Source organism: Oncorhynchus mykiss, chromosome 4, assembly GCF_057628025.1.
Source record: "Oncorhynchus mykiss isolate SJ-2025 chromosome 4, ASM5762802v1, whole genome shotgun sequence".
Classification (NCBI taxonomy): domain Eukaryota; kingdom Metazoa; phylum Chordata; class Actinopteri; order Salmoniformes; family Salmonidae; genus Oncorhynchus; species Oncorhynchus mykiss.
Genome location: NC_143025.1, coordinates 19,411,092 through 19,424,288, shown reverse-complemented (window position 1 = coordinate 19,424,288; position 13,197 = coordinate 19,411,092). Strand labels below are relative to the sequence as shown.

Below are 13,197 nucleotides of genomic sequence, written 5' to 3'. Positions count from 1 at the left end.
AGGTCCTGTGGATGGGGATTAGAACTCCCTATTCTATTGCAGGACTCTAATCCAACTAGAGGCCTAACTTTAAAAGGGGAAAGCACTGGTGAAAACATTGTGCTGTGCCTTTTACTTTGGCACGGTCTGTGCATGTAATCTGCCTTATCTCTTTGCATGCAGATCAGCTGACACTTTGCCAACTAATCTGCACGTCAAGAACTTCCCAGTGTCCAAATCACCCATTAAATTGCCAACAACAGTTGAATGTTGAAGGATCACCATCCCTCAATTTAGGGCTGGGTGATTATAGCCTAAAAATCATATGTACATTTTTTCCCTTCAAATGAATGTATTTATGATATCTGTATTCTCTATGCTTTGTTGTACAATCAAAGGTAAAAATGCACTGCTTCTCAGTCAGGAATAATCTTAATTCAGGTCCTGTGAAATTATACCTAGGCTAAATATACAGTACAATGCTTTCAGAAAATATTCACACCCCTTGACGTTTTCCACATGTTATGTTACAGCCTCAATTTAAAACGGATTGAATTGAGATGTTGTCAATGGCCTCCACACAATAACCCAATGGCCTCACAGTGGAATTATGTTTTTATTTTTTTACAAATGAATAAAAAATGAAAAGCTGTCTAGAGTCTAAGTATTAAACCCCTTTATGCAAGCCTAAATAAGTTCAGAAGTAAACATTTGTTCGTCACAGGTTGTGCAACAAGTGTTTTAACATTTTATTTTTCAATAGCTACCGCATCCCTGTTCCCCACATATACAATTACCCGTAAGGTCCATAATTCGAGCAGTGAATTGCAAACAAATTCCAGGGAGGTTTTTCAATGCCACGCAAAGAAGGGCACCTATTGGTAGATGGGTAAAATTGAGATTTGTATATCCCTTTCAGCATGGTGATATTTTTTGCACTTTGGATGGTGTATCAATACACCCAAAGACACAGGCATCCTTCCTAACTCAGTTGCTGGAGAGGAAGAAAAACACTTAGGGATTTCACCGTGACTTTAAAACAGTTAGTTTAATGGCTGTAATAGGAGAACTGAGGATGGATCAACATTGTAGTTACTCTATAATGCTATCCTAATTGACAGAGTGAGAAGGAAGCATGTACAGAATACAAATATTCTAAAACATGCATTCTGTTTGCAATAAGGCACTTAAGTAAAACTGCAACAAATGTGGCAAAGAAATTAATTTATTGTCCTGAATACAACGTGTCATGTTTAGGGCAAATTCAACAAGCATGGTGGTGGCTGCATCATGTAATGAGTTTGCTTGTCATCTGCAAGGACTATAGAGTTCTTTAGGATAAAATGAAATGGAATAGTGCTAAGTACAGGCAGAATTCTGTGGGAAAACCTGATGGTCTGCTTTCCAACAGACACTGCGAGACAAATTCACCGTTCAACAGGACAATAGCCTAAAACACAAGGCCAAATCTACACTGGAGTTGTTTAGCAAGACAACATTGAATGTTCCTGAGTGGTCTAGTTACAATTTTGACTTAAATCGGCATGAAAATTTATGGCAAGACTTGAAAATGGCTGTCTAGCATTGATCAACAATCAACTTGAAGAATTTAAAATAATAATGTGCAAATATTGTACAATCCAGGTGTGCAAAGTTCATAGAGATTTACCCAGAAAGACTCACAGTTGTAATCGCTGCCAAAGAGTCAGATGTGAAAAAGTAAATAAGATTTGTGTGTTTCAATTTTATAACATTTCTAAGAACATATTTTCACTTTGTAATTCTGGTGATTGCTTGTAGATGGGTGAGGAAAAACATAAATTTAATCAATTTTGAATTCAGGCTGTAACACAACAAAATATGGAATTAGGAAAGGGGTATGAATACTTTCTGAAGGGCCTGTAAGTCTTCCACAACCACAAGACCCACTAACAATTCATTATTTTATCAAAATAGTTCACCCTTTTTTATAGTAATCACTGATCTGGCTTTCAAACTCTTTCAAATGTTTTTAAATGACCAGAACCATGCATAATGCACGTGCTAGTAAGTAGCCAGCTTATATATATATATATATATTTTTTTTTTTTAATGTTTAGTCAATTTGGATCTATTTGCTAGCTAACAAGGCAGAAGTTTAATTATTATGTACACACCCTTCTGTCCGTCTCCAACATTTTTTGAACAGCATGCTAGCCTGTCCACTTTGTTCAGATGTTGAAATCAAGTGGCCTACCTTATTTCTCAGAATGGGAACGAGTTGCCAATTCCTTTTATATAATTGTGTTTTATGCTTATTGCACATTTATAAAACAGACTAGACAGTAAAACAGTTAAAATGCTGCTTGCGGGATGTGGCTGTGCGAAAACTGCATTTAATTCTGGAAAATGAATGTTCATTGATTATCCTGTTTTGGTAGTGTCTGCATGCAACTTGAGCAGTTGAGACATAAAAAGAGTATTGTTAGCCTTTCTATGCTCTATTACTGTAAAATAAAGTCTGTTTCGGTGTCCATACGACCAATTCTGTTGGACCAAACCTCCAACGCAAATAGCATCTTGAAACCACTTGTCAGAGAGGAAGAAGTGATCTCTCATCTTTGTTTTAAATGATGGGGACGGGCTTGGTGGGTGTGTGTGTGTCTCGCCAAAATGTGTCCAAAATAAGCCCAATGCGTTTCTATGGGCTTATTTTAGACATAAGCTTGCTGCCTGCCTTCCCGCCTTTGGGAAAACAACTCCCATTGTTAGGGCGGAGACATTATATACAGATCACTGGGGAAAATGGAAAGGTGCACAGAGGGAGCGAAGGAGACAAGACCAAAAAGACATGAGAACATGTCATAAACACTCAGCGTGATATATATATATATATATATATATATATATATATATAAAAAACTTGATTCTTGGATACAGTCATTTGGAATCGCGCAGAAGCATATATTTGAATGAGTCTAAATAATTATATTTATCGCCCAGCCCTACCCCAACTCTCTGTTCTAGCTTCATCTTCGTCATGCCAAGGTACGCCCCAGAATAATCTTGGGCTTAGACTCGTTGAGGTTTCTCTTATTTGCGTGACACCAGCTGGTGGCCGTTCTCCAGTTTTGTGAACATCCATGGCCCGTTCAGGAGCCACACTCTGTCCTACGGTTAGCTCTGTGGAACATTCTTGGCTCCAGTCCCAGAGAATAGTGACATATCAGCAGCCCATTCAAATGAACAGGCTGAGTGTTGCACTATGTCAGTGGGGGGGAGGGGGAGCTAAATTCGGTACTCTGTTTTACGTTGCAGTGGTGGGGTTGACGGAACGTGCAGGCTCCATTGAATGGCTGGCTGGTTCAGATTGAGCACAGGTCTGGGTAAAACTAGATCTCAGGAAATGGTCTCTCTACAGACTGGTTGCCTCCCGCAATGCACCAATATTCCAGCTTACATGTCTGTAGAAGTTCCGGCGTCAGTTGGAAATGAGAGGCGTGTCACCTGTGACTTTATTGCTGTATTCGCTTGTTACCCTAGCTAAACATGAGCACAGTTCCCGCCTTTATTTTAAGCCCTGCATACCCGAACTCATGGTTTGTTGGTAGAGTTGTCTGTGAAGAAGATCCTCCCTGGATAAAAATTGTTCCCCTTTCCAAATGTCCTATAGAATCTGACATCCTCCCCAGACCTAGTGCTCAGGTTCCTAGGTCTGGGTTTTAGACTAGCCAGTAAAGGCCAGGGTTGTACTGGGAAAAGATCTCTATTCTGTTGGTCTGAAATTTGACATGCATGTTTCAATGACTATGGGATTCGAAATTACTTGTGAAATTCTCATGTTGCATCACGTATTCCACTCCAAATCATCGTGTCACAATTGGTTTTGATACATTGTGCGTTGTGTTCTTTATGCCCAATTGCATTCATCATAAAAAGTGAGTTCAGCCAGTTGGCACCTTACTTACATAGGGCCCGTTTCAGACTTAGGAAATGTATTCCTTTTACATGTTTTGATTTGAGCACAACCACACAAACTTGAGAGGAAAGAAAGGTAAACTAACATTGTAATGGAATAATGCAAAATGTAAGGAAACTACAATGTCATCCATGATTAGAATACACTTTCAGACCGCAAATAAATGTATAGAACTTCAACCTGTATTTTACATTGGTTAATGGGAAAGTCCACAGACCAGGGGGCTACCCGGTTCACAACGTGCCATGTTCACATCTGCCAGTGTGAGTGGGCTCAGTGTCAGCCGTTGGATGTTCTGCAGTGCCACCATCTGCTCAATGGCAGCGTCACCCTACTCTTTCCAAAGGCTCCTCTGTGCTCCGGGCAGGCTAGCCTCTTCCTGGTTCACATGTGATCTCCAGAAGTGTCAATGAGGAAGGAAACCAGAGGGACTTCCTCTATTGCTTGTCAGAGTTGTCAGGCATGTTCCTCCTTGAAGCTTGGCTATGATTAGTGGAAAACATGTTGTGCTTAGTCTCCTAGACTAGCCAGCAATTGCTTGGCATCCTGTAAGGCGCTACAGAGGGTAGTGCGTACAGCCCAGGCTAAGCTTCCTGCCATCCAGGACCTATATACTAGGTGGTGCCAGAGGAAAGCCCAAAAAATTGTCCCAAGACACCTGTCTCTCAAGTCATAGACTGTTCTTTCTGCTACCACACACTGCAAGCGGTACTGGAGCGCCAAGTCTAGGACCAAAAGGCTCCTTAACAGCTTCTACCCCCAAGCCATAAGACTGCTCAACAATTAATCAAATGGCTACCCAGACTATTTGCTTTGACCCCCCCCCCTTAAACTGCTGCTACTCACTGTTTAATTATCTATGCATAGTCAATTTTCCCCTACCTACATGTAGACATTACCTCGACTAACCTGTACTCCTGCACATTGATTTGGTACCCTCTGTGTATAGCCTCATTGTTTTGTGTGCCTTTCTATTTTATTTTCAACTTTAGTTTATTTAGTAAATATTTTCTTAACGGCATTGTTGGTTAAGGGCTTGTAAGTAAGCATTATTCGGCGCATGTGACAAGTAACTTTTGATTTGTTCAAGTAAATCATGTTCTGCTCCTGTATAGTCTCCTATCATGCAATCAATGGTTTGTTCAGTAGTGGTGTGTTTATTGCTTTGTCTGCTTGACTTGATAGAGTAAGCTCTATGCTGATGTGCCCAGTGGTCTGCTGTACTGCAGACCATGGCTTCTTTAGCAGTGTGCCCCATTGTGCAATAGGTTTAAAGGTTTACCTTAGGTGAAAGGGGTAACTTGTTTTGAGTTCAGCGCCTGTTCTTAAACCATCTTATTTTTCTTCCACACATTCGGACACGGTAAGGCTTGTAGATGACTACACTGATGACGTTCCAGAACTGCAGTGCTATGGATAAAAGTTTATGTACAAGTTGTTACTTACCAAAGTTACTTTACTTAGAACAACTATTTGGTCACAACAAAAACATTTTGTGTGTTAGGCTTTTTGTGCAGTAATTCACATGGCTATACACACAACTCAGTTGTGTGAATAGTCTGCCTGTGTCATTATGAAATGAATATGATTGGCTGTGCTCTTGAGTACATTGATCAGGCAAGTCCTATGCTCATTGCTCATCTGATTTTATGCAAGTGCTTTGCAAACATCTATGGAGTTTAGATTTATTTTATGTTTGTCCCCCATAACTTCACCATATTTATCTGAGCCTCATCTGGTGGCTGCTAACAGTGGAAAATATCAACAACAAAATTGTCAGCACCAGGAACACCATTCTGATTGGCTGGCAGTGTACCAACTGCTTACCGGTGCACTGAATAGTCTGAGTGATGGAAAAACAAATGAGGACACCACACATTTATTTTACTGCAGCACAACTGGCATGCTTCTTTTTGTGTACAGATTGTTTTGCAGGAAATGCCTGTGTGTGAGTTTTTTGTGTGCCTATGTAGGTGAAATATGAAAACAGGGAAGGGAGCGCAGCTGATTGACGTGGATGGCCTGCTGCCTGCTTTGCATTTCTATCCTGTCACCCTCTAAAGACTGTTTTAATATGTTGAGTGATGGCAAGGCCTTGACATTTTAGGGAGGCTAGTTGGAGCAGCACAGCGAGTCAATTTCGAGAAAAAACTCTAAACTGAGTGCTTGATATGAAATACAGAAGGCTTTTACCTCATCCAAACAGGAAAAATGTTTAAATGTTCCATGCAAGCAGCGGTCCACTGTGAGTAGTATGCATATGGGAGAACAACTACTTCCTCACCTGTTACTGCTGTGTGAAAGGTGACGCTGCTTGACAGATTAGTCCCATCATAAAGGACAGCTAGATTATCCAGATTACTTATCTGGTTTCTGTACGTTTAGACTAGTTAAATATTCATCATAGTAATCCAGTGGTCATTTGGATGTGGTTAGATTTCAATTGTAATGCACAGTGTTTATACTGTTTAATGTGCCTGTCTCCTGAATGGGCTTTACTGAACGGTCCTCTTTTTTGCCCACCAAGCAGGATCTATGAAGTTTGACCCATTTAAATCCACTTGTTCAGTAGGATCAGTTTTCAATGTGACTGTTTATTTGTCCTCTATCTCTCTCAGGACCTGTCTTCACAACCTCTGATCCGATTTACTGGAAACCAAGGGGTAAGTGCATTTCAGTTATAAATAACAACTCTTTATATTTTGCAGTAAAATTATGTGATCACTGTCTGCAAATGAGTTTGCACCACATACTACATTTTTCTATCGGTAAAGCATTAACTCAGGGACTGTGTTCTGTGTGTGTATAACCAAGTACTGACTAGACGGCTTCTGTAGCTGCAGTGAGCTGTGTTGTCTGCGAGCTGCTGGCAGGATTAGATTTCCTGTCATATTTTGGCAGCGACATGCGTGGCTACAATTACATCTGCACTGAGCTGGACGAGAGCGGCTGTACTAGCAGGCCTAGATATTCCCCTCGCATGGTGGACAGACGGACAGAGAGACAAGGAACTTGCCTGGACACACTACCCAGACAAGTCCCATCACATGCTCTTCTACTATGGACAGCATCAGCCTGTACAAATTAGCCCGTAGAAAAAATATATTTTCTTCAAGGCGAGCATTGTCATTCTCAGTATGAGCAGCACTGTATGCATTCCAGACATTTAACGCTGCTGGTCCAACATCTCTCCATCAAACAAGCCCTCACTAATGTGAGTCAATTTGTTAGTGACATTTACACTGAAGTGTTTGGCGGTGTAGATTTACATTGTTTGGATAATAAGTACTGTTTAGGCCTAGATAAGCTAAAGCTAAGCGAGCTGTCTGAACAGTACTGTGTACAGAAGGTAGTTGGGTCACATGCAATCCAGTGTCTAACGTGGTTACAAAGTGAGAGGTTTCAGTGCCATTGGATTGTGCTTTAAACGTCTTGAACAGTCTTTTCTCTCATTTGAAGCAATGCACAACCATGTTTTTGTTTTTAATTAACCATTTGTAAATATGGTAATGGAACTGACCCTATATATAGCTTATTCCCTGTTTTCTTATTTTTGTGTTTTTGTTCTACCGTATGTTATTTTTAGTACTACATTAATATTGATTTCTGCATTGTTGGGTTTAGCGCTTGCAATAAAGGCATGTACTTGTACACATGACATTAAAACTTGAAACCCTCAGTCCAATATTTGATAAAGCTGGAGGGTGTTTAAAGTGTCTGCGTTTTCATATGGTAGTTTAAATCTTCATCAGATGCCTGTCTCCCCCCCCCCCCCCCCCTCCAATTCATGCTTCTAGTGGGAGCGGGAGGTATCAGTAATTGCTCCCATCAACTTGAGAGATCAGATGGTTAGAAAATATGGTGTTTTTACTGGGTGTTTGAAGTGCTGAATTATGCATGTGTTTAATGGCTGAATCATGGCTGGGCCGGATAGGAACCTGTTCTATTAGTTCACCGGAATGCTAATGAGAGCGGGGGAGTGAGGGGGTTTGCTGCTAAATGATGTGTTGGCTGCTCAGTGTGACCATAGCATTTACATTCATTCATATTGGCAGAGCTTTCATTCAGTCACTTCCAGGGTCAAGGTGGCATAATAGAACCAGCTCATAGAATAGTCAGGAAAGGTAAACAGGCCAAGGATGGTAAACATCCTGTGTGGGTGGACGACAGTGTGTCAGTGTTCCTCAGGCTGTATGTCTGGCTGTATTTGGCGAGGAGGACAGGCTTGTGTCAGCGATGAATGCCCCCTGCTTTGCACGGCCTCTCCCTCAGCTGTTTCATTAATTACAGCGCTAAGGAGGAGCTGCTGTGAAGGGCCAGTCCTCTCCAGTGTCCCTGGCCTGAAAAGAGGCTTTGTTTGCAGGACTGTGCAAAAGATGAGGGGAGCTGGAGGCAGAGAGAAAAGGGGGTTGGAAATAGTTGTTAAAATCCATTTGCTTTTCAGATGGAAGAGGGGGTAGGGTGGGTGACCGTGTCTGTCTGGTGGAGAGGGTGCGCTGGAGTGTGCTGTTCATTCAGCTTTTTGTTGAGGATGGACTACCCCTCTCCATGCTCCCTGTTTCTCATTTGAGTGCAGGTTTTGGTAATAAAATGCATCCTTTTGGCTTGGCATTTCCTCTGAGAGAAGGCAGCTTCCGACCTGTCTGGTTGTAGTGTGGGTTTGAGGCTCGCTGGTTTTCATGTTGATAAAGTATTTTTGAGAGGGTAGTAATTCACCACCTGACTGTAACGTCTATGTGAAGTTCCAGTGTCCATAGATAACTGCCAGTAGGCTCAAGCAGTAGCCCATTGCTGCAGCATTACTGTTGGTTGGTTGGCCCCGGCCTGCCTGCAGTGGGTTCAGGGCATCTGTTGCGTGGAGCCTCAATCAGCCCACATTCACAGCTGGGGCCCGACTCTGTAATCCTGTACTGTGTCAGACTGACTCACCCCTCCTTTGCCTTCCAGTGAGTCCCACTGCCTCTTAATCATCACAGGTTATACATATACACTCACTACCCTTGTAAATTGTGTGTGTGAGATTGACATAGTCTTACTGATGAGAGGGGTGTCTGGTGTGCACATCTGCAGTCACCTCAGTTATCAGGAAGTGGTGAATTGATATTCAGCAGAACGTTTAAATGAGGAATCATGATCAGGAAGTGGTGAATCGATCATATTCAGTAGAACGTTTGAATGAGGAAGCATGATCAGGAGGTGGTGAATTGATCATATTCATTGAAACGTTTGAATGAGGAAGCATGATCAGGAGGTGGTGAATTGATCATATTCATTGAAACGTTTGAATGAGGAAGCATGATCAGGAGGTGGTGAATTGATCATATTCATTGAAACGTTTGAATGAGAAAGCATGATCAGGAGGTGGTGAATTGATAATATTCAGTGGAACGTTTGAACGAGGAAGCATGATCAGGAGGTGGTGAATTGATCATATTCATTGAAATGTTTGAATGAGGAAGCATGATCAGGAAATGGTGAATTGGATCATATTCAGCTGAACGTTTGAATGAGGAAGCATGATCATTGTCCTGTTTGTTTTCTTCTAGGCAATATCCAGGCTACCTCAATTGGACATTACAATAATGGGTCTAATCCCTTTCAGAGTTTCTTATAAACACACAAAGCAATGGGTTGATAACTCCACACTGTGAAAGGCTAGATCTCTTCATGTGGAGCATAAAAGGCAGGTTTGTACTGGAGCTGAGGCTGAGCGTCTCACATAACCAAGAGCCCAGTGTTTATTTATAGTTGGCCACCTGCAGGCTCCACACGTGTTAGGACCTTGGGTAAACCGAGTTGGGCTGCTAGCGAGAGAGGGAGAGAGACCGAGATAGCGGTCTTTGAGTATATCAGCCCCAGTGTGTTAGAGGAGCAGTGGGTCACAGCTCTCCAACACTGCAGGAAGCCAACAGACCAAGCCAGGGGTCATCCTGCTCAGCAAGCCTGCCAGAACTCCCAACAACACCACCCTCTCCCCTGCCATGCCTCGCTCTACCCCAGCCAACACTCTGTTCTTCTCTCAAGCCTGGAGCTCCACTCCTGTTAGACAAGTCAGACTTGCTCACATAGCCAACTACCCTCTACCCCAGCAGGCGTAGGTTTAAAAAACTAAAATCCTCATGGGAGTCCAGGCCCAAATTCTAGAATTTGTTTTCCATTGTAGGAGAGAGGCATATGGCTTTAAAATCGGTCTTCATTTCTCCAAACTCTCACTACCAGTTTAACCTACTCACTGTTGTTTGAAGAAGATTACAGGGTGTTTCACTGAAAACGGAACTCTGACAGCTCAACCATCACCTGTCTATAGTGATACTGGAATCGGGATCCGTTTTACAAGAAAACCCAACATCTGCATCACATGGGTCTCTTAAAAGCAGCCCAGTGTTTGGCTAATTATTTTCCCTCAGATGTGTGGGCCAGCTACGAACCCTGTGATTAAGAGGCCTCCGCGCTGGGCAGTAGTCTAGGTGGTAATTTCACTCATTCCCAAGTTTGCCTAGAAGCTACACCTGTAACGTGGGAGTAGTAGAGCAATTATGGCTAAGCAGGCTTGACTACTTCAGAAATACCTATGTGTAACGATTTACTGCTTGTTACATTTACTTACATTACCAGTTAAACAAGCAGAATGTCACAGATCAGTGGGGACTTGTAGACTAGCCTAGCTCAGCTATGCATTCCCATCTTTTAGCCTCAAGCCTCACCCTGTTACTCATCATCCTCCCACATCGCCACCATGCAAGCCTGATAGACACCTACCTATACTGTACATTTGTTTTTACAGTACACATACAGTTAACTGCCAAAATAAAGGAAACACTTGAGTAATTGAGGGATACTGAGTATATTGAAAGCAGGTGCTTCCACACAGATGTGGTTCCTGAGTTAATTAACATCCCATCATGCTTCATGTATAAAAATTCTCAGTTGCCCATTATTTGGGCTACCATGGCTAGAAGAAGAGATCTCCGTGTCTTTGAAAGAGGGCTCCCAAAGGGTGTGTGTGTCGGCCATCAGATCTCAACAGATCTCAACAATTCTGGAGCGGTGCCTGAAACAGTGTTTTCCACCATAAACAAAACACCAAATGATGGTATTTATTGTGGCAGAATGGTGTTGCATCCTTCCAAAATAGTTCCAAACACTTGTAGAATCTATCCCAAGGCGCATTTAAGCTGTTCGGGATTTCGGTGGCCCAAACGCCCTACTGACACAGTTGGGTTGAGTGAGACGTTCAGCAAACAAGACTTAGATTTGTTCTCTAAATCTGTGACATCAGCTGCTGGATGTATTGGATGGAACAGATTATGGATGACCTTTCCTATATTGTTAATTTAAATGCACTCTCGTGAAGAATGTCGGCCGTTGATTTTTAATTTTCTCCTCCGTCCACAGAAAATTTCAATACCACGGTCGGAAAATCCAAATGAGCTGCGGACGTTTACTTTCTACTTGTCCAATGTTGGTAGAGACAACCCACAGGGAAGTTTCGACTGCATTCAGCAGTACATCACCAGGTGAGTGAGCACAGAGGCACTGGCCTCATCCTCTTTGACATATGAGACATTCATCACTCATATACATGCATAATAAGCATTGATGCATGCAAACACAGTTTATTTCAAATGAATTTTTTTTGGAATGAAGCTACCATGACTCCACTATGTCAGTAGGTTTGAAAAAATATATTTGGACAGGCTAAATTGAGTGACTGTTTGTTTGCATACGGAGGAGTTTGTTAACATGGTCAAGAGATGAACTGGATTAGGAGAGTTCTGATAAATGTTTGGAGGAGAACTTCCTGATCACAGGCTTTGGTGCAGAGTGAGTGCCATCTGCTCTCATGTGTGCTTTCTGTCCTATTTGCCTCCCAGTCTGATCAAAGACAAATGTTGAGCAAATTAATTGAATTGGGCCAGATGTCTGCGTATTGAGGTGGAAGGAGAGGAACTGAATCCTGGCTCTGACTGTCTACACCCATGTCCTCAACTATTTCTAATGAGAGACTGGGTCGGCTGGAGTTCACCCATCGACCTGGATCCTCATGAGCCTCTAATTCCGCCATAAACCCGGGGCAGAGCCACTGAGGGCTGCCAATTCCGTTGTATCCCCTGCCAAACCGTCATCAATGTGAGGAGGAATCAAAGGCAGGGAAAACCAGGAAAGAATAGGATTTGATGCAACATTGGTTTGATAATGTGGGAATCCACAGTTGAATAGACAATCAAATGATGGTGCACTCAAGGCAGTGGTATGTCATGAATATTAGCACAGCAAGGTGCGTTGGGCAGCATAAAGAAAGGCTAAATTGTTACATTAAAAAATAAAAAAAAATTAGCAATAAAAGCACTGATTTAGTTTCTGTTTTCGTTACATGTTCCTCAAACTGTAAGCTAATGCCATTTGGTTTTTGTAGGGAAGCTAAGAGAATCTCCCCAAGCGTGGGAGTGAGTTGACCTCTAGGGCTTTGTTTCTGTGTAACCCTGTCCTCTGTTGTCCCAGTGAAGGGAGCATTCAGCTGGACTGCCTGGGTGGGATCCAGGACAAGATCACTGTGTGTGCCACAGACGACTCCTATCAGAAGGCCAGGCAAAGCATGGCTCAGGCAGAGGAGGAGACCCGCAGCAGGGGTGCGATCGTCATCAAGCCTGGGGGGAGATACGTGGGTAAGGCCCTTCGACATTACGCTTTACACTCAGCTGTGGTAAGGCCCTCAGTCAAACAGAACACAGGCTACTAATTTAAAAGGCCTGTAGCCCTGTCAGGGATGTATGTATACTGTATGCATACTGTATTAGAAAGAGGTTTTACATTCCTGTTTTTGTTTTGTGACACTTTCCCTCATGTCGGTTCAAATCCAGGGTGAATGCTGATGGTGAGCCGTCTCATATTAGGGCGTGTTTGGGTCCCGCGACAGTGAGCCAGAGCAGTGGCAGGCTCATCAGCTAGGCTATAATTCAATATGGTGTTATTTCCGCATCAGTCAAGCAGCTCTTCGTCCTCCTAGTGATGCCCTGTCCAGTGGCAGTTTTAGCCTCCTATCCTAGCTGCCTCCAGTCTAGAGATTGTATTTCCACACTGAAAACACACGCGCACACACAGAGACATGCATGGCTGCTTCAAGTGAACATCAGACTGTGGGCTTTTTACTAGTCTCAGGAGAGCTGCATACTGAAACTGTTTCTGCTGCACTTCAGTAAAGACCATAGTAGCCCTGAACAGAAACGAAGTAGAAGTGTACCTAGAACCGAAACACCATA

At 42.6% G+C, this 13,197-nt stretch overlaps 1 protein-coding gene across 1 annotated transcript in view; it reads left to right on the top strand.

Moving 5' to 3' along the window:
- LOC110521446 (RNA polymerase II elongation factor ELL) overlaps positions 1–13,197 on the top strand; it is a 40,709-nt gene that overhangs the window by 10,017 nt on the left and 17,495 nt on the right. Inside the window, exons 2-4 of the mRNA XM_021598990.3 lie at positions 6,556–6,600; positions 11,333–11,454; positions 12,440–12,603. Of these exons, the coding sequence (XP_021454665.1) occupies positions 6,556–6,600; positions 11,333–11,454; positions 12,440–12,603 (331 nt within the window). The remainder of the gene's footprint in view (positions 1–6,555; positions 6,601–11,332; positions 11,455–12,439; positions 12,604–13,197) is intronic.